At 38.3% G+C, this 23041-nt stretch overlaps 1 protein-coding gene and 1 long non-coding RNA gene across 5 annotated transcripts in view; both read right to left on the reverse strand.

Annotated features, from left to right (window-relative positions):
• The window catches only part of UBR1 (ubiquitin protein ligase E3 component n-recognin 1), a 138841-nt gene extending 117282 nt beyond the window's left edge, over window positions 1-21559 (reverse strand). For all 4 annotated transcript variants that reach the window (XR_014058989.1, XM_081507921.1, XM_081507920.1 and 1 more), the window contains exon 1: window positions 21382-21559. Coding sequence is in view for 2 of the 4 variants with exons in the window: in XM_081507920.1 (XP_081364046.1) it covers window positions 21382-21462 (81 nt within the window). In the remaining 2 variants the exon portion in view is untranslated. The remainder of the gene's footprint in view (window positions 1-21381) is intronic.
• Window positions 187-15652, reverse strand: LOC145512994 (uncharacterized). The gene is made up of 2 exons (XR_014058990.1): window positions 15539-15652; window positions 187-5174 (listed from the first exon to the last, which is right to left on the reverse strand). It is a non-coding gene; the product is annotated as an uncharacterized LOC145512994 (long non-coding RNA).
• Window positions 21560-23041: the final 1482 nt, after the last annotated feature.

Here is a 23041-nt window from a genome sequence, read left to right on the forward strand (position 1 = left end):
ACAAACTCCAGAAGACAGTGAAGGCCAAGGAAGCCTCGCATGCTGCAGTCCGTGGGGTCACAAAGAGATAGACAGGACTGAGTGACTGAACAGTAGCAAATACAAAAGGAAAGTAGGTGATTTTTTTTTTTTTAAAGAAGGACTTGGAAATAAGTGGTTGTCCACATATAGAAAAAAGAAGTGCAGCTATAGCAGATGGGAACTACTCTTCCCTGCTGAAGTGGCCAACTCCTGGTGTGTGAAGGTGATTCCATCATCAGTCAGAGGCTGTAGCAATAAAGTGTTCCCCATACCAGTAGTTTATTTTTTTCTTTCAGTTTTATTGATATAATTGACATACAACACTTAATGAGTTTAAGGTATACAACATAATTATCTGACTTACATACATCATGAAATGATTGCCACAATAGTTTTAGTGAATATCCATCATCTCACACAGATATAAAATTAAATGAATGGGAAAAAAATGATATTTTTCCTTGTGATGAGAACTCTTAGTATTTACTCTCTAATAGTTTAATTATTTAAAGGAACCATAATATTTAATGAGAGATCAAAATGAATGAGTGCCAGAGTTGTAGAACACAAAAAGCATTTACCATAAAACAAAAAGAAAAGATATATCAACTTCAGCAAAAAAAAAAAAAAACCTTCTGCTCTTCAAAAGAAACTGTTACAGGTGGCTTTTTGCCATGCTTATTTGCACAGGAAAACATGCTCAATATCATTAAATCATTAGAGAAATGCAAATTAAAATGGCAGTGAGATACCCCTATAAAACCTATTAGAGTGTAGGTAAAAAAATTAAATAAAAATTTGGCAATACCAAGTATCAACACAAATGCAGAAAACTTGGAAAGGAAAGGGACTCAAAATGTTATACACCCACTTTACAAAAGAGTTCAGCAGTTTCTCACAAAGTTAAATATATACTTACCATATGACCCAGCAATCAAACTCCTAGTTATCTACCCAAGAAATAAAAACTTATGTTCACAAAACACTTACGCTTGAAAGTCATAGCAGCTTTATTCATAATTGCCCCAAACTAAAAATGACCCAGTTGTCCTTCAACTGGTGAATTATAAACAGTTTGTACATCCAAACCACAGAATATTCAGCATACTCCTTTATTGCTCAGCAATAAAAGGACTGAATTATCAATACATGCAACATCAAAAGAAGTCAAACTCAAAAAGATTATGTACTACTGCCTCTTAGTAGTTGGGACCTTGTTCATGTTGACAGCATATATGTGAACTGAGCAAAGCTCATCTTTGGGACAAATTCCTGACTCCCATTATAAGTGGTTTTAACAGATACTATATGTAGATTCCAATAATGCCACCTTTGTCTTCAATCAAGCAACAGAGTTTTCTAAGTACCCAGAAACACCCTGTTAAAAGACATTCATGGATTACTCATTGTCAGTTTGGCCTTAAATGTGAGGCAATTACCTCAAACCACCCAGCCAGTCCAACATTTTTAATGCCATTAAGTAATACCAGTATTTAAATAGAGGCAGGAAAAATAGAACTCTCTACTCTCAAACCAACATTGGCAGTTGAGTTGCAGTTAATGGACATCACCAGATGGTCGACACTGAAATCAGATTGATTATATTCTTTGCAGCCAAAGATGCAGAAGCTCTATACAGTCAGCAAAAACAAGACAGGGAGCTGACTGTGGCTCAGATCATGAACTCCTTATTGCCAAATTCAGACTGAAATTGGAAGAAAGTAGGGAAAACCACTAGACCATTCAGGTATGACCTAAATCAAATCCCTTACAATTACACAGTGGAAGTGACAAACATATTCAAGGGATTAGATCTGATAGACAGAGTACCTGAAGAACTATGGATGGAGGTTCATGACACTGTACAGGAGGCAGTGATCAAGATCATTCCCAAGAAAAAGAAATGCAAAAAGCAAAATGGTTGTCTGAGGAGGCCTTACAAATAGCTGTGAAAAGAAGAGAAGTGAAAGGCAAAGGGGAAAAGGAAAGATATACCCATTTGAATGCAGAGTTCCAAAGAATAGCAAGGAGAGATAAGAAAGCCTGCCTCAGTGTGATCAATGCAAAGAAATAGAGGAAAACAATAGAATGGGAAAGACTAGAGAGCTCCTCAAGAAAATCAGAGATACCAAGGGAACATTTCATGCAAAGATGGGCACAATAAAGGACAGAAATGGTACAGACCTAACAGAAGCAGAAGAAGAGGTGGCAAGAATACACAGAAGAACTATACAAAAAAGATCTTCATGACCTGATAATCACGATGGTGTGATCACTCACCTAGAGCCAGACATCCTGGAATGGGAAGTCAAGTGGGCCTTAGGCTGTATCACTATGAACAAAGCTAGTAGAGGTGATGAAATCCAGCAGAGCTATTTCAAATCCTAAAAGATGATGCTGTAAAAGTGCTGCACTCAATATGCCAGCAAATTTGGAAACTCAGCAGTGGCCACGGGACTGGAAAAGGTCCATTTTCATTCCAATCCCAAAGAAAGGCAATGCCAAAGAATGCTCAAACTACTGCACAATTGCACTCATCTCACATGCTAGTAAAGTAATGCTCAAAATTCTCCAAGCCAGGCCTCAACAGTATGTGAACTGTGAACTTTCAGATGTTCAAGTTGGATTTAGAAAAGGCAGAGGAATCAGAGATCAAATCGCCAACATCCGCTGGATTATCGAAAAACCAAGAGAGTTCCAGAAAAACATCTCTTTCTGCTTTATTGACTATGCCAAGGCCTTTGACTGTGTGGATCACAACAAACTGGAAAATTCTTAAAGAGATGGGAATACCAGACCACCTGACCTGCCTCCTGAGAAATCTGTATGCAGGACAAGAATCAACAGTTAGAATGGGACATGGAACAACAGACTGGTTCCAAATCGGAAAAGGAGTATGTCAAGGCTGTATATTGTCACCCTGCTTATTTTAACTTATATGCAGAGTACATCATACGAAATGCTGGACTGGATGAAGCACAAGCTGGAATCAAGATTGCCGGGAGAAATATCAATAACCTCAGATATGCAGGTGACACCACCCTTATGGCAGAGAGTAAAGAGGAACTAAAGAGTCTCTTGATGAAAGTGAAAGAGGAGATTGAAAAAGTTGGCTTAAAACTCAACATTCAGAAAATTAAGATCATGGCATCTGGTCCCATCACTTCATGGTAAATAGATGGGGAAACAGTGGAAACAGTGGCAGACTTTATTTTTGGGGGCTCCAAAATCACTGCAGATGGTGACTGCAGCCATGAAATTAAAAGACACTTGCTCCTTGGAAGAATAGTTGTGACCAACCAAGAATTGTGGTGTTGGAGAAGACTCTTGAGAGTCCCTTGGAGAGCAAGGAGATCCAACGAGTCCATCCTAAGGGAAATCAGTCCTGAATATTCATTGGAAGGACAGATGTTGAAGCTGAAACTCCAATACTCTGGCAACCTGATGCAAAGAACTGACTCACTGGAAAAGACCCTGATGCTGGGAAAGATTGAAGGCGGGAGGAGAAGGGGATGACAGAAGACGAGATGGTTGGATGGCATCGCTGACTCAATGGACCTGAGTTTGAATAGACTCTGGGAGTTGGTGATGGACAGGAAGCCCTGATGTGTTGCAGTCCAGCGAGCTGCAAAGAGCTGGACACCACTGAGCCACTGAACTGAACTGAATTAAATTAATTCTGTTCATTTGAAATGGGTTGGCTTTCTGGTTTTACTAGTATTTAATGTTTGTTTTATATTTACATAAGAACCATATAAGGCATTTATACTAGTTATATATTTGCTGATAAGGGTCCGTATAGCCAAAGCTGTGGTTTTTCCAGTAGTCACGTACGAATGTAAGAGTTGGACTACAAGGAAGGATGGGTACCAAAGAAATGATGCTTTCAAATTGTGGTGTTGGAGAAGACTCTTGAAGAGTCCCTTGGATAGCAAGATCAAACCAGTCAATGTTAAAGGAAATCAACCCTGAATAGTTATTGGAAGGACTGATGTTGAAGGTGAAGCACCAATACTTTAGTGAAGAGCCAACTCACTGGAAAAGACTCTGATGCTGGGAAAGATTGAAGACAAAAGGAGAAGAGGGTGTCAGAGAATGAGATGGTTGGATAGCATCACTGATTCAATGGATGTGACCTTGGGCAAACTTTGGGAGATAGTGAGGGACAGGGAGGCCTGGTGTGCTGCAGTCAATGAGGTCGCAAAGAACTAGACATGACTTAGAGACTAAACAACAACAATATTCTAAATTAAAAAAAAATTTTTTTAAGGCTATGTTCTATATAATTTCATTTATATAACATTCCATAAAAGGCAAAACTACTAGAGATAGAGGCCAGCACAGTGGTTGCAAGAGGCTGACAACAAAGTAGCAGCAACATAAATTTTGAGGGCAATGGAACTGTTCTGTAGTATCTGTATTATGGTGATGGTTACACAACTGTTGGCAACTCTCAAAACTCACAGAACTGTAGAATAAAAAGTTATTTATGTAAATTTTCATATGAATAAAAAACAATATGGTTTGAAAGATGAAAAGGAGAACCACAGATTGAGACAAATATCTGCAATAATACACTAAATACTTCTCTCCCAAAGATCAAGGATGAGGCAAAGATATCTGTTCTCTTCTATTCATTATAGTACTAGAGGTCATAGCTAGTGAAATAAAACAAGAAAAATAAATAAAAGGCATGGTGATTGGAAAGGAAGAAATAAAACTATCTCTATTCACATACAATATGATTACTGTTCATAAAAAAATTCTGAGAAATCAATTAAAAAACACACATGGGTTTCCCTGGTGGCTCAGTGGTAAAAAATCTGCCTGCTAGTGCAGGAGACACGGGTTTGATCCCTGATCTGAGAAGATCCCACATGCTGTTGAGCAACTGAATCCATGCCTCAGAGCCGAGGAACCACAAAAGAAGCCACCACAATGAGAAGCTGGTGCACCACAACTAGAGGGTAGCACCCTCCCTCCACAACTAGAGAAAAGCCCGTGTGGCAGCAAATATCCAGCACAGCTAAAAATAAAATAATATATAAAACTATTAGAAATAGACACACACATACAGACTTCCCTGGCGGTATAGAGGTTAAGAATCTACCTGCCAATGGAGGGGACACAGGTTTGAGGGAAGATTCCACATGCTTTGGGGCAACTATGCCTGTGCAGCCAAATACTGAGCCCATGCTCCACAACAAGAGAAGCCACCAGAGTGAGAAGCCCACAAACTGCAAGAAGAGTAGCCCCCATTGCCGCAATTAGAGAGAACCCATGCACAGCAACAAATACCCAGTGTAGAAAAAAAAAAGTAAGAATTGTAAGTGAACTAAGCAAGCTCATTAGATAAAAATCAACTGTGTTTCTATATACTAGCAGCAAACAATTGGAAAATGAAATTTTTTAAAATAGCATTTGCAGTAGCATCAAAAAAACACTTGGCAATTAGTTTATATAGAAAACTACAAAACATTATTGAGAGAAATTTGTAAAATATCTTAAAAAATGAAGAATTGCATCATGTTCATTGTTTACAAGACTCAATATTTTTAAAAGGTCTATACATCCTAACTGAACTACAGATTCTACACAATCCCAGCAAACTTTCTTGTAGAAATTAACAAGCTGATTCTAAAATGAATATGGAGGGAATTCTCTCACGGTCCAGTGGTTAGAACTTGGCACTTTCACTGTTATGATTCAGGTTCAATCCCTTGTTGAGGAACTAAAATCCTACAAGCTGTGCATGGTAGCCAAAAAAAAAAAAGGAAATGTAAAGGACTTAGAAGACTTAAAAGTACCTGATTTTAGGACTTACTATAAAGATAAACTAATAGTGTGGAATTAGCACTGGTGTATATATATATTTATCAATGGAACTAACACAGTTTAAAAATGAATCCACATATGTATGTAAAGTGAAGGCGAAAGTTGCTCAGTCATGTCCAACTCTTTGCGACCCCATAGTCCATGGAATTCTCCAGGCCAGAATACTGGAGTAGGTAGCCTTTCCCTTCTCCAGGGGACATTCACAACCCAGGGATCAAACCCAGGTCTCCCACGTTGCAGGCGGATTCTTTACCAGCTGAGCCACAAGGGAAGACCAAGAATACTGAAGTGGGTTGTCAATTGATTTTTTAAAAAAGGAACCAACATAGTTCAAAAAAGACAGCAATTTTCAAAAATTGGTGCAGGAGTAATTAGATATCCTAATGGAAAAAAATTAACTTCAACCCATACTTCACACCATACACAAAAATTAATTTGAAATGGATCACAGATTTAAATGTAATAACTAAAACTGTAAAATTTCTTGACAAAAACATAGAAGAAATCTCTTTGACATCCTCTGGGAGGGCAAAGATTTCTTGGACAGGGCCCAAAAAGCACTAACCATGAAAAAAAATGGATAAAACAGAATTAATCAAAATTAAAACTTTCTGTTTCTCAAAATAAACACGAGTAACTGGTATCCAGTTCTGCTACTCACTGTGCATTTTTCAAATTTTCATATAATCAAACTGTGAAAGATAAATTTTAGAACAGATATATATTAAAATGAACATGTCCCTACTTCTTAAATTGAGCTACCACTTCTATGAAATTACACAGAAATAGGAGGCAACTATGAAGTATATTTATCATATACTAACCCAACTTGCCAATAGAGGATAGAGCACGCACCCACAGCTATCTACATAGCTAAAGTCCTGGCCCTTTTGGCACAGGAATACCCTGATCCCAAGAAATAAGACTGACTGTTCAGGCCATTGGGTAGTGTTACTGAAGCAAAAACTATCAAGGGAAATGAAAGAATCCTAGAAAAAATAATAGGAGTGGAAAACTAGGGCTCTTCGGTCTTTAAAATCAAAGGCTAGATAATGTTTATAAAATCATGAAGAGTTTTGACAAGGTGAACACATACTTGTTCACCATATCTTAGAGTAAATAACAGGTACCTCTTTGAAGTGTTAAAAGACAATTTTCAGGACAAAGAAAAGGAATCAGAAATCTATTCAACTATGATAAACTCATAAAACTTGTCTAAGGAGTTTTATAAGCTGACATACAATTAGAATTAATCATTAACAGAGGAAAGGCATAAATCGAGAGACTGCAACTGACACATACACAGTACTATATACACAAAATAGGTAACAAATAAGAACCTACTGTATAGCACAGGGAACTCTACTCAGTACTCTGTAATGGCCTATATGGGAAAAGAATCTAAAGAAAGAGTGGATATATGTGTGTGTGTGTGTGTGCGTGTGTGTGTGTGTGTGTGTATACATACATAAAACTGATTCACTTTGCTGTACACCTGAAATGAACACAACATTATAAATCAACTATACTCCAATAAAATTTTTTTTAAAAAAAGAATTTACATAAAGTTCCATCACAAGTAACTAAGGGAAGTTAACAGATATTTGATTATATGTAAGGCTGAGTTTGCTCTCCTGAAGCTTAATATGTCTCCATAAGTTCAACTCTATAAAACTTTAAGTAAAACATATTATATTAAAATTAGGTATTATTGTAGAAATTAAATTAACCTGTCCTCTCAGAAGGGCAATTTCAATAATTATTAAAAGTTTTAATTTATATATACTTTGACTCAGAAATTTCCACTTCGAGGAATCTGTTCCTCAGATAAACTCAAATATGTAAAAAGAAATTTATACAAGTATTTTATTTGCAGGATTATTATAATAATAAGAGGCTACAAACAACTTAAATGTCCATAACAAGAGCTGAATAAATCATGGCACATAAATTCAATGCAGCCATTATAAAAAAGGGAGGGGGCACAGGTTTAAATGTACTAATATAAAACATTCTTCTAACTATATGGTTAAATAAAAAGCAAACAGTACAAAACAGTGAATATTGTATGCTACCATTTATAAAGAAAGACGTGAAGAGGAAATATATCAGTATATGTTTACATAAGAGGAGACAATCTCTGAAACGGTTCAAAATACACTGTTAACAGCAGAAATAGGCCTATATCTATTTTTCCTTGTATAAACATTTTTACTATTTCATTTTTTTTACCATATGTATTATCTATCAAAAATCATTTTAAAGTTTTTTCAATCTGCACATTTCATGTACAAAGTTATTCACAACAGGAAAAAATCTGAATGTCCATCAATAAGGGAATAGTTTAAAGAAATGGTGGAATCTATCATTTAACCACACCTACTCAACTGTAAATATATATATATATTCCATTGTGTCCACTATATCACTTGTAACTGTGAAAAAACAAAGTCCACCTAAATGTTTATCAATAAAGGGTACATCCACAGTATTATATGCAGTCAGAATGTCATAAAATACTGTACACTGAAAAAAGCAAGTTTAAAATAATTTCATTTTTGTAAAAATAAAAACAAACCTCTAAATGACATTTATACATTTCTACACATTTGAGTTTCCTAATTCAACATGTACATATATGTAGAGATATATGTATATATCTGTATAGATACATGTATCATTATGCTTCCTAAACACAGAATAAGTGTCTAGAAAGAGAAACATCAAATTGTTAACAGTGGTTATATGAAGAAAAGAACTGAGGGAAAGGTCTCAGAATTTTCACTTTTTACTTTAAATAATGTTATACTGTTTGACATCGTTTGACAAGTGTCAATAATGCAATCAAGTGGGGGGAAAAAAACTCTAAAAAAACCATAGGAGATACATCCATTAAAATGATGCCAAAAAGTCTCAAAGTGTCTCCCTTTAAGATACTTATTAAGAACAAAGGGAAAAGGTAGTAACTATAGAGAAACCTTGCAGATATCAACTTACCCAAGTGATTAAGATAAATATCACCAGTAATAAGAAATACTGATATCAAGAATCCCTTACTATGATATACTGAGAAGGATATGGTACCATTTTTATGTTATTCTTGCCAAAAACATATACCCTCCTTCCAAACATAAAAGAGTATCCAACCCAAACTGGGAACATTTGCCAAGTAACTGCTCAATATTCTTGAGCAATCTTGCTGAGGTCATTAAACATAAGGAAGGATCAAGACACTGTTACAAACTGAAAGGAGACTATGGAGAAACTGAGACACTGTTATATACAGGATGAAACAAACAGGTGGGAGGTAAGGTGGGAACCTTGATAGAATCCTGGAACAGAAGAAAGACATTAGTAGGAAAACTGGTAAAATTTGAATAAGGACTGTTGTTTAGTTCGTAGAAATATTAACTTCCTAACCCTAATAACAGAGAAGGCAATGGCAACCCACTTCAGTACTCTTGCCTGGAAAATCCCATGGCTGGAGGGGCCTGGTAGCTTGCAGTCCATGGGGTCGCTAAGAGTCGGATACGACTGAGCGACTTCACTTTCACTTTTCACTTTCATGCATTGAAGGAAATGGCAATCCACTCCAGTGTTCTTGCCTGGATAATCCCAGGGATGGAGGAGCCTGATTGGTTGCCATCTATGAGGTCGCACAGAGTCGGACATGACTGAAGCGACTTAGCAGCATCAGCAACCCTAATAACTGTACTACTTTATGTGAGATGCTAACATTAGGGGATGCAAGGGTTAAGGATATAATGGAACTGCCTGTGCTATTTTTGTAAGTTTTCTTAAAGTCTAAAATGAGTCCAAAATAAGAAGTTTGAAAAAGAGAGATGATACTGAAGATGTCTATTTCCACCTAGTGGAAAGGCAGTAAAGATATACAGTACATTAAAGTAGGCTACAAAGTAGCATGTATAAAATCTCATTTGGTTATATACTACATATTAACATGGAAAATTTAGTAGGAATATATACCAAAATGTTAACAGTAGTGAGTAGTGGGATTTTAGCATATTTTCATGGAATTTGTGTTTGCTTACCTAATGACAATAATATCTTTACAGCGATTCCATATTTGGGGAGCTATTTTTTAATTATAAAGTTAAAAATATTTTACTAAAACCTTTTTTAAAAAAACCAACTATACCTTACAATATTCTAACTTCAATTTTTATAGGGTACTCACAAACCAACAATTCGTGTTTGCATACCTGACAATAACTATAACTAGAAGATTTAACATTCTATGTTGTACCTGAAATTCTTTTCTTCAAAGAGCATTTTTTAAAAAATTCTCTATATATTCAACCCAGGGCTGATTCATGTCGATGTATGACAAAAACCACTACAATATTGTAAAGTAATTAGCCCCCAACTAAAATAAATTTATTTAAAAAATAATAAAAATTTAAAAATTAAAAAGAAGAAAAAAAATTCTCTATATATTCAGTACTATACACCATAAACCTTTTTCTGTCCTATCTAATTATGGAAGGCACAGAACTAGTTTCTAATCTAGTTTTCAAGAATGTTTTAAGAACATGAGAAACAAGAATCACTAAAAACCTCAGGGATCTATTCTGGTTCAATTCCTTCATTTAAAACTGAGTTATAAGGAAAAAGTAAACTGGCTTGTCCAAGACTGAATACTAACTATCAGGGTCAGGAACAGAACTTAGGTATCTTGACTCTCAGAGTTCAGTGCTCATTCTACTTAATCAAATATAAATACATAATTCATTTAAATTTACCCATAAGACTTGATCAATTTCGCTTTAATAGTAAAACAAAATAAAGCTTTGCCTTCCTTTTAAAATTTCCCTCTAAATAAAGATCTTTAGCTAACAAATGCCTAACATTCATGGATACCACTAAATGTTCTTAAATTTTCTCTCTGTCATTACACATCTCAGTCTGAGGAACTAATATAGTAAAAGGCTATCTTTATAGAACTGGCTGATTTGGATAGAATGTCTGGGTGTTGATGCCTTCAACACCTTCTCCACTGACTTTACCACTAGCTCTCTATCCTTCCATCTCACCTCTTCCTTGAAGTCCATTTAGCTCTAAACTCACCTCCATGAATACTTCACTGACCAACCTAAGGACATTTCTCTCTCCCATAAGTCCAATACAGCACTAACTAAAGGAGGTACACATTCAGAACCTACATCTTTGCTAGATAACATTAGTTACCTTTAAATGTGGACATCAAGCCCTTTCAACCAGACTGTTAGCTCCCTGAGGGAAGGTACTTTCCTTCCAAATCCTTGTATCCCCACAAGTCTATCTCAAGTACTTAACACAAGTTCTCAGTCATTGCTGAAAGTTACGGACTTCTTGCTAGAGAGAACAAAGCAAATAACATTAAATCTTCCAAAACTGTTTACAAAATTCTTACAGAAGATAAAGTACAATTATACTGTTTCACAAAAATTCTCTCCTAGATGACTGCCACAACTATGAAAACCTTTTTTCAGCTAAGGTTTCTTTATTTCCTCGATAAGAAAAACTACTCAGGATGTACTTTACTGAGTGACATGTTCAGGAATTACTGGTGACTGGAGTAGGTTTGATTTTGTTCTTTGGTTGGTTGCTTTTAGTATTTTCTCCAATTTGAGACATGATTAAGAATTTTAAATTTTCATATTCAGGGGAAAAATAATTTTTTTTCAATATTTAGATAAGGGAAGACTTTCCTAATCGACTGTTCTGTGAAAACAAGTTCTCATATACTTAAATTCTCAAACATTCCAAATATTTTCCTTGTCCCCATGGAGATTAAAGATATTCTTTCAACTCTGACCCAGGGACTGGGATGCCTATTTGGGAATATCAGTCTGAAAACGGAACTTACTTTAAGTATACTAGGTCCCTTTTGCTCAAATCACAACTTACGCTTCCTGAGATAACTGATGGACATCAACAGTCTTCAGAGGGCTTGTAATTCTAATTCCCCTGATTTAAAGGCATAACAAAATCTGGAGCCTGCAGAATTGTTCATAGCAAGTAGTAGATTTGTAACTGGAACACCTCTAGGAACCAAGAAAATTTTTGGTTACACTAAAATTTTTTGTAATCTGACAGATTTATGAAGTTTAAAAACAAGCAAACAACAAAAACCCTAGTTCACCCACTTATCCCATAGGGAAATTGTCTATATCTGATAATCAGCTCCCTAAGCCTGTCTGAAGACTTCCTCTCAGCCAGCTTCCATTCTTACAGCCCAAAATAAACCAAAATCTATCTTCCTGTAACTTTTAAGTTATGCTGCCTGAAATAATCCAATACAAATTACTCTGCTCTTTCACCCAACAACCTATCAAACAAACGAAGATAAATATTAACTCCCATTAGCCTCTTTATTCCAGGGCTAACAACAGGAATGTAGAAACTAAAGAAAATCTGTTCATTCCTAGAAACGAAATTTAGCCATCCATAAAGACATGGTATCCAGACCACACTCCATGTTGATCACTCTTTCATAGAACATGTAAAATATGCTTCTGTACTTTCCTTATCCTGGACACTAAGCTGCTTAAAGATTTTTTTTTTTTCTTGCTTTCTTTGTTTTGGCAGTCATATCATGTTATGACTTTGTGAGTTTGCAAGAAACTAAAACCCTCAAACCAGTCACATACAAGAGATTTAGATCTACACACAAATACCCAATCCTAGACATAAGGCTTTATTTTCACCGCAATTAAATCTCACCTTGTTAGTTTTAATGCAAAAATCTAGCCTAAGGAGATTTTTTAAGTGTGTATGTCCTATAACATCATTATATATGTTAAGTCTTATATTGTTTGCACATATGGTATGTTTACTATGTCTTCAAGGCATTGATAAAATTGTTGCTTTGTTGTTGTTGTTTAGTCGCTAAGTCGTGTCCAATTCTTTTGTGAGCCCATGGACTGTAGCCCACCAGGCTCCTCGGTCCATGGGATTTCCCAGAAAAGAATACTGGAGTGGGTTGCCATTTCTTTTTCCAGAGGATCTTCCTGATCCAGGGATCAAACCCAGGTCTCTTGCATTGGCAGGAGGATTCTTTACCATTAAGCCATTAGCCAGAATCAAATGTACAGTAAGTGTGACAAATAAGGCCCCTCTCTCTTCTTTCTTGTTGAAATAATATACATATATGCATGCTGTCAGAATTCAGTCTTTGAAAGCATCCCATCCCTTCTCTTCTCTTTTTTCTCTGACCATAGGTTCATGCTCCAATTTTCAAAGCTCTCCTTAAAGTCTCTGGATCAATGAAATCTGGTTTCCTACGCTATAGGGTACATATCTCATATTCTCTTTCTACTGTGTTGAATTAATCTTTCCAAATAAACTAAAATTCTTTCTCAGAGTATGTGTATATAAAAACATACATGGATAAATTAACAGATTTTTCCTCCTGTGGCTAAAGTCATTTCTAGCTTATCCAATTATACCAAAAGTTCAAAGGACTTGTAAAAGGTAGTCCATAAAGACACATTAAGTGGTTATAGCCCTACTCCTCCAAACAAGTCAAAGAGACTTCATTCTGAAAAACAGCATTAAGTAAACTATCTGAAGGAGAATTATATTTAAGTGATGAACAGCAGACTCCATTCTGGACAGGGTCTATGTCATTCCTAAATAGCAAGTAGGCACTTAGAGAAGCACAATAACTCTTCTGAGGTCTTTCAGTAGCATTTATTCAATACATTGTATTTCCATAAGCACTGAGCTTACTACAGAGTGTAACAACATTTAAAAAAAAATAAAAGGACTGTACCAAATGCTTTTAAATAACAAACTCACCAAATAACTATTGGTTCTTCAATAGGAGGTATATTAACTACATTACCTTGGAAGAACACGTAGGAGTTCATAGGAATCATTTGGGACTGCTGCTGCTGCTGCTAAGTCGCTTCAGTCATGTCCGACTCTGTGTGACCCCATAGACGGCAGCCCACCAGGCTCCACTGTCCCTGGGATTCTCCAGGCAAGAACACTGGAGTGGGTTGCCATTTCCTTCTCCAATGTGTGAAAGTGAAGTCGCTCAGTCGTGTCCGACTCTTCGCGACCCCATGGACTGTAGCCCACCAGGCTCCTCTGTCCATGGGATTTTCCAGGCAAGAGTGCTGCAGTGGGGTGCCATTGCCTTCTCCGCATTTGGGACTAAACAGGCCTTAATAGTCTGCTTTAAGCCATCTGAGTTAAAAGCTTAGAGAAAATTGTTTCACAGAGCCCAACATATGATTAACGTCTTCAAAGAAATCTAAGGTAACCCTCAAGGCCAGCACACATAAAGAAAGGTTGGGCAGATACTACATTGGTTCATCCTGTGTCACTGATTTATACACACATCTAGCCAGACAGACTCTCTATGCACTGCTGAGAATAAAAACCTCATTATTTGCAGGACAATGTCTGCTATTAAACATAAGAAGTCACTCTCAAGCACCAGCTCATTCATAGTAAGTTATGAGAAGGACTGAAGCTGACACTCTTGACTTGTAGTTTTAGAACTTCATTTATGACTCTATAGAATTTGGTACTGAAAATCAGAATTTTCCCTAGATGTCTACAACAGAAATTAGGAGATGCTTATCGAAAAAAAGCAACAGGCACTAGGCCCTGCTATGACCTGGTGGGAAAGCGCTTGAGTCTGGACTCAATAGACTTTGGTCTTCATCTTCGTCTTTTTACTCAAAGTGTGTTCTTACTACAGAAAGCTGTGCTCCGGCCTAAAACAATACAGATACAAATTCCTAAGGAAAAACGCCTCCACACTGAAAAATGGTATATAACTTCTCACTCTTTCCTCTCTCAACATTTTAGAGTCAACTATCAGCAAAAGACTATGCTATCTTTTAAAGATCCTCTACACACATGAGAGTGTAGATAACTTGTCTTTGATTTTTCATAAAGATTACTGCACAAACATAACAATAATAAACTTGATCTCCCCATTGGGCACAAAATAACTTCAGCAGCAATAGAAATGTCCTTTATTCTAATAATGTGGTGGTAGTTACACAGGTATATACATTTGTCAAACCTCATCAATCAAATGCTTCAAATGGAGAATTCCTTGGCAGTCCAGTGGTTAGGACTTCATGCTTTCACTGCCAGAGCCCTGGGTTCAATCTCTGGTTGGGGAACTAAGGCCAAAAAAAAAATCTAAAATGGATGCATTTTATGTACATAAATCATACCTCCATAATGTTGATAGTTTTTAAATCCTCATTCTTCAATTTTAAACTTTTAAGCCTCATTATCTCTTAACCCCTTCAACTACTATTACCTTTGCTTCCACTTATGTCTCCTCATTCTTTCTTTCATTCATTAAAATTCACACACTCAATAAAAAATTTGAAGCACTGTGCTAGGTATCGGAGATACAGATGTGAACAAGAAACATTTCATGTTTCAAGGAGTTTACTGTCTAGAAGGACAGACAGACAGTAAACAGGCAATGTTGAGTATAGCCTGAGACATGCTACATACAAGAGGAGTATGTAAAGGAATGCACAGTGGTGCATCTAACCTGGCTCTCCCACCACAAAAAACCTGATGTGCCTCCAAATGCTTCTCAAACTCCCAAATTCCCCTTTCTGACAATAATCTTCAGTCCTTCCACTTATATCAATTCCATAACCTTTAATACCTCAAGTCCTACCAATTACCCCAGAACTCCTGTTTTGGCTTTCCTTACCTCCCATTCATCCCAGACTCCAAGGTTAGCCATTATCCTAATATGTCCCTCATTCACCTCTCATCCTCCATCCACAATCTCCCTCCCCCAACCACTACAATCTTGCTAAAACAAATCACTTATGTGGATTCTCCTTTATTCATTAGGAGTTTATAAATGTCTGCTGTATCAAGCATATACCAGAACAGATCAGTGAACAAGTCAGACATGATCCTTTCCTTTATGGAACTTACATCCTGGTATGAGAAACAGACTTTTAAAATTTTTTTTCAGAAACAGACATTTAAATAAATAAAGACAATACAGTAATTACAGATCATAATAAGTACAGTGAAGGAAATAAACAGAGTGCTTTGACAGAAAATGGTAAGAGGAACCCATCTTTAGACAAGTATCAAGAAAAGGCAGAGGAAAAACACTACAAAGAACAGCAAGCAAAGGCACAGCCCCTAAAGTAAGACAGACAGTGGACTTATTTTAGAAACTAGGATGGCTAAAAGTGGATGAAGAAAGTAACAGAAATGAGGGGAGATGGAGGGACTGGATCAGGCAGGATCCTGAAGAACTTGTAATGAGTTCAGATTTTATTCCAAGTAGACAGGAAACCACCAAAGGATTTAGGCAGGAGATTGACATGATCTGATTTAGTCTTTAAAAGATTACTCTGCTCTGTGGAGAATAGACTGGAGGAGGGCAAAAACAGAAACTAAGAGACCAGCTAAGAGACCACTTCAGTTGCCTAGGCAACAGATGGTGGCTAGGACTAGAGAGGTGGAGTGGAGAAAGAATGGTCTGTGTTCGTGAGCTATCAGGGAAGCATCACCTACTGAGACAGAGATAACAAAACTTAATCTGCCTCCCTTCTTTGCCCTCCCCAAACTTGGTCTTTCCTCACAGTATATGACAAAGGCATGGTCACGAATGCTTAAGTCAAAAACTGGGGGTGCAGATGTCATGTTTCTTTCCTTTTCTCTCTTGCCTAATCCATAAACAAATCTTTCTACCTCTACTGTACTTCCAAAATCTCTCTCCAATCTATCCACTTCTCTTCATCTCCAGTGACACTGCTCTACCACAAGCCACCATCAGCTATGGCTTGGTTACTGTTGTTGCTTCCTAATTGCTCCTCCATCTGAAACACTTTTCAGACATCCAAGTGGATATATCAGGAAGGCAGTTGGATCTGTGATTGTGGTGCTCAGAAGTGAGATGACCCAGAGATATAAATTTGGGAACTGAATGAATACAGATGGTATTTAAAGCCACAGAACTGGATGAAATCATACGGACAGAGGATGAACACAGGGTTTAGTACTGTATCAGGAGGTATCTTTTGAGATGGACTTAATAAAGAAAATCCAGTTAATGAAGACAGAAGGCAGAAGTTCTATCAGACCGCTCCATATACTATACATTCCCAACTGTTGCCAGTCTTCATCTTCTTTGACCCAATAAACCCACCTTCTCCCAGACACTATCCCCTATGGCACTGTACTACTCTCATCTCCTACTTGCTTGGCTGCTTCCTTTCTAGGTCCTTCTCCACTGCCTATCCCTGAAATTCAATCATTCCTGCCTCCCTCCTCTTCTACCTCGCGTCCTCCCTCTCTTTCCAACAGTCTCCGTGTATGTACACACACACACACACTCCTCCTCAAAGATCTTATCCATCCCTACAACCTCAACTGTCAACTCTACACTGAGAACTTTCAAATTTTTCTGGCTAAGCCTTAACTTTAAGTGTGGCCCACAGACCAGGACTTCATTCAAAGGGCACGCTTGGGAAAATGAAAATTCTCAGACCCCACCCCAGACCTATAGAATTAAGTTCCCTAATGATTCTTAAGCAAGGGCTCATCTAATAAACGTCCAATAATTCATACACATTATTTCTAATATTCTAACATTCTAATTTGTAAGGTCTCTGAGGAGGCCTTACAAATAGCTGTGAAAAGAAGAGAAGTGAAAAGCAAAGGAGAAAAGGAAAGATATACTCATTTGAATGCAGAGTTCCAAAGAATAGCAAGGAGAAATAAGAAAGCCTTCCTCAGTGATCAGAGCAAAGAAACAGAGGAAAATAATAGAATGGGAAAGACTAGCGATCTCTTCAAGAAAATTAGAGATACCAAGGGAACATTTCATGCAAAGATGGGCTCGATATAGGACAGAAATGGTATGGACCTAACAGAAGCAGGAGATATTAAGAAGAGGTGGCAAGAATACACAAAAGAACTGTACAAAAAAGATCTTCACGACCCAGATAATCACGGTGGTGTGATCACTCACACTCACCTAGAGCCAGACATCCTGGAATGGGAAGTCAAGTGGGCCTTAGGAAGCATCACTACAAACAAAGCTAGTGGAGGTGATGGAATTCCAGTTGAGCTATTTCAAATCCTGAAAGATGATGCTGTGAAAGTGCTGCACTCAATATGCCAGCAAATTTGGGAAACTCAGTAGTAGCCACAGGACTGGAAAAGGTCAGTTTCCATTCCAATCCCAAAGAAAGGCAATGCCAAAGAATGCTCAAACTACTGCACAATTGCACTCATCTCACACTCTAGCAAAGTAATGCTCAAAATTCTCCAAGTCAGGCTTCAGCAATATGTGAACCATGAACTTCCAGATGTTCAAGCTGGTTTTAGAAAAGGCAGAGGAACCAGAGATCAAATTGCCAACATCTGCTGATCCTTTAAAAAAGAGAGTTCCAGAAAAACATCTATTTCTGCTTTATTGACTATGCCAAAGCCTTTGACTGTGTGGATCACAATAAACTGTGGAAAATTCTTAAACAGATGGGAATACCAGACCACCTGACCTGCCTCTTCAGAAATCTATATGCAGGCCAGGAAGCAACAGTTAGAACGGGACATGGAACAACAGACTGGTTCCAAATTGGGAAAGGAGTATGTCAAGGCTCTATATTGTCACTCTGCTTATTTAACTTATATGTAGAGTATATCATGAGAAACGCTGGGCTGGAGGAAGCACAAGCTGGAATCAAGATTGCCGGGAGAAATATCAATAACCTTAGATATGCAGATGACACCACCTTTATGGCAGAGAGTGAAATGGAACTAAAGAGCCTCTTGATGAATGTGAAAGAGGAGAGTGAAAAAGTTGGCTTAAAGCTCAACATTCAGAAAACTAAGATCGTGGCATCTGGTCCCACCACTTCGTGGCAAACAGATGGGGAAACAGTGGCTGATTTTATTTTGGGGGGCTCCAAAATCACTGCAGATGGTGATTGCAGCCATGAAATTAAAAGACACTCCTTGGAAGGAAAGTTATGACCAACCTAGACAGCATATTACAAAGCAGAGACATTAAACTTTGCCAACAAAGGTCCATCTAGTCAAGGCTATGGTTTTTCCAGTAGTCATGTACGGATATGAGAGTTGGACTGTAAAGAAAGCTGGGCGCTGAAGAATTGATGCTCTTGAAGTGTGGTGTTGGAGAAGACTCTTGAGAGTCCCTTGGACTACAGGAGATCCAACCAGTCCATCCTAAAGGAGATCAGTCCTGGGTGTTCATTGGAAGGACTGATGTTGAAGCTGAAACTCCAATATTTTGGCCACCTGATGTGAAGAACTGATTCATTTGAAAAGACCCTGATGCTGGGAAGGATTGGGGACAGGAGGAGAAGGGGACGACAGAGGATGAGATGGCTGGATGGCATCACTGACTCGATGGACATGAGTTTGGGTAAACTCAGAGTCAGTGATGGACAGGGAGGCCTGGTATGCTGCAGTCCATGTAGTCACAAAGAGTCGGACATGACTGAGCAACTGAACTGAACTGAACATTCTAATTGCATGTTATGTGACATCAGAAATTTGAGAAACTTCATGCCTGTTGATAGCAATATGACAAAAGACAAACTTTCTAAGAAGGAAGTCTGATATAGGAAAAATAGAAATAATAATACCCAGGGACAAGACTCTAATGGAATTGGTATGATTTCTTAAACCTTTGTAACTGTCCCATATTTACTATTTTTGTTTTCCCCTGCCTCCCAATGGTGATTTAAGTTCAAATTATTCAAATGTTAAAGAATTTCTGTGCCTGTTTTGCTTAATGAAAAAGAATAAGTAAACTGGAAAGCTTGTATCTTACTCCACAGTCAGGATAAAATTGAAGATGGTATTTTTAAAAAGAACAGGAAAGTAGGAATATGTCTGGTGTCCTAAAGTAGGTAGACAGATCCAGGCCAAAAAAGTAATCAGGAGGCTTACCAGTCACAGGTCTTCATTCACCCTCTCTTGTACTAAAATTTGAGCACTTACCAGTGTCTCTCGAGTGTGAGTAACCTGAAGCTACTACACTTCTCTTGTCATCTACCTACTATCTTGCAAAACTCTAAGTCTTGCCCGAAGAAATTTAATGTATCTTGAAGAATTTGCAGCATAATTCCAGCTGGACTCCTGTACCATTATCTACTGTTCTAAGTAAATTCAGTCCAGACTGATGAGGTTTTATTGCATCACCTGTAAGGAATTAATGTATCAAAGCTTTAAATAAATGCTTGTCATCTTTAGCAACACAAACCTACAGTAACACTTCTGACCACAGCACAGTTTCTCCACTCCTTCGAAGATGTAAAATGCACAGGTTTACATTATGACCAGATGTTTCAGCTGCTTCTAAAGTTTCCCTATCTTCTCACTACTTATCATCCTAAACACATGGTTCCTCCTTTAATACAGTGAAATAAGGTTGAACTGCTACTTGGGTTAGAGGATGGTTGCAAGCACTGCCCTAGCTGATGGCCAAACCCTTATTCCAACTTCTTCCCCATCTGATTTTTATCTTCCAGCTAGTCTCTTCAGTCCCTGAGGTGGACTCTTATTTCTGGAGCTCACTCTGTTCTCTCATAAAACAAAACTCAAGTGTCTGCAGGGGTAAAATACTTTAAAAAGTGCTTTTATTAAAACTGCAAACCAAAGAAACATCAGAAAGAAGTGCATATCCCACATTTTCTACATGCACTAATAAAGGCCGATCAATAAAACTCAACATCAAGCAGTGACCAATATTTGAGTATTTTCTGTTATCTCCCACTAGGTGCCTGGGGACATCCAGAACATTCCCAAGTGTTGCCCCCTACCTTTTATACTCCTCAGTCAGCTTTCTCCCTGTAGTCAGATTACTGACTCAAATTTACTATCTCGGCCTTCTCATTCCCCCCCCCCGCCCCCTGCCAAATATAAGGGAAAAGTGTAGATGCCGATATTAATTAATGGCATCGCCCTGAAATGTCTGAACCTCTCTTTTTCACCTTTAAAAAACAACGACAGAAGACGGGTTTCCCCACTGAGGACTGGGCCTGGGTTCTAAAGATACTACCACGATGTGCTACCCACCGTATCTTGACATGAGTTGACAGTGGCAGCATTCCCTGCCACTATCAGGCCCCACCCAGGCAGCTATGCAATACAACACTAGGTGCTGCGTCCTGGGCTCCTATCGTCAGGAGGGATTAACACTGCGTCTATTGGAAAAGGGCTCTTCCTCCAAAACCTCCATACCAGATCATCTAATAACATTACTATTTCTTTCCACGTCGGGATAAAGACATGCTTGAATTGTCAAGGCTAATAAATTACAAAGTCATTATATTCCAGAGACCTGGCCGGCAGGAATGTGAGTGATGACTAACTTTTTATTCTGTGGCTTCCATCCAGATCAATCCATACGATTCCCCATTCCCGTAGCTACTATAAAGGGTGAAGCCCCACATCCTCGTGAGCGCGGTAGGAAGGGACTGGGGCGGGCGGGGGTAGGGAGGAGGTTACAAAAGGAACTAGCCTTCAGGGACTTACAGACGCCAGTCGCTGAGGGGTCTGCGGCAACTCCGTGCTGACTTCCATCCTCTCTGTGTCCCCAGCCTCCTCGTCCGCCATCTTGAGGGAAACTGACGCCCGCAGTTCCAGACCCCCCGTCAAAGGCGAGTGGAAACCTGTGGCCGGTCCCAGAGACAAGGGGCGACACTTTTACGACGGCCCCTGAAGTTGGGTTTGACGCAGAATCGAAGAGCGACTTCCGGTCCGCTTCCCGGAAGCAGGCGTCACGGCTGGTGCGGCTGGAGGCTTCCCCTGTTTTCTTAGTCACTGGGCTTGGTGGCTGAGTGAGTGGGTGTATTGCTAGTTTCGATGCTGGGAACTGTTGTGTCTACGAGGTAAAAAGCAAATTCAACGTCCATTATGAAAGGGGAAAAAAAAAACTGTAGAAGCTAAGCGAGAACCCGCCATGGGTCTCTTTCTGGTCGGGTTGTTGTGGGTGTGTTTTGCTTCCCGAAGTACCTGCACTGGTTCTCCAGAGCCCACAAAAATGAAAAAAAAAAAAAACAAACAAACTAAAAAGTTAAGCTGTCTTTAGGAATGTAACCCGTGGGCACTTCCACATGCGCGCAAGAAAGCTTGTACCCCAGCAGCTCTTGGGAGAGGTGGAAGAAATGACGAAAAATTGGAAACGTAGTCATTCATCGGTAGAAGAAAGACGAAATAAACGTGGGATGTCCGCATTATGGAACATCAGGTAGCTCTTAAAAAGAAGAGAGTAGCTCTGTGCGATACGGTAAAGATAAATGGGGGGCGGGGGGGCAAGCAATCAAGTTGCCGCAAACCATATTTTGGCGCTTAGCTACATTTTAAATGCGAAAGAAACAGTGTTGAAAGGGAAGAGAGCAAACTATCAACGCTTCTGAGCAACAGGAGAGTCTTCTGTAGTGTACTAAATTGTTGACAAAATAAGTAATTTTAAAATGTATTTTTTAACAAAAGGAAAAAATAAAGCTCCTAACGCTCTGGAAAGAATAAATAGTAGTTAATTATTTGGGAAAAGATTAAATTAGATATTTATCTCAAATAGTATATAAAAATAAACAGGTGTTAACTGCTTTAGAAAAGTAAGAAGTAAATACATTTTATAGTATTAGGATGGAGGAGGCTTTTTAAAGCATGACAGAAAAGGCAGAAAATATACAATATAGAAAATATTAAAAGGCAGAAAATAGAGACAAATAATATAAAAAGACTGGGTGCATGCATGCACGCTAAGTGGCTTCAGTCGTGTCCGACTCTGTGCGACCCCATGGACAGCAGCCCACCAGGCTGCTCTGTCCACGGGATTCTCCAGGCAAGAATACTGGAGTGGGTTACCATTTCCCTCTCCGATTTAATCGCTGTCACATCTAACTCTTCGGAACCCCATGGACCATAGCCCACCAGGCCCCTCTGTCCATGGGATTTCTCAGGCAAGAATACTGAAGTGGGTTACCATTTCCGTCTCTGATTTAATCACTGTCACGTCTAACTCTTCGGAACCCCATGGACCATAGCCCACCAGGCCCCTCTGTCCATGGGATTTCTCAGGCAAGAATGCCATTTCCTTCTCCAAAAAGACTGGGTAGGTAATTTCAAAAAAGATAGGCAATTTCTTCAAAATTAAAAATTTACACATAAAAACAAATTTTAAAAGTGA

This window comes from Giraffa tippelskirchi, chromosome 7 (assembly GCF_054371585.1).
Source record: "Giraffa tippelskirchi isolate mGirTip1 chromosome 7, T2T-mGirTip1v1.2.pri, whole genome shotgun sequence".
In the NCBI taxonomy this organism is placed as follows: Eukaryota; Metazoa; Chordata; class Mammalia; order Artiodactyla; family Giraffidae; genus Giraffa; species Giraffa tippelskirchi.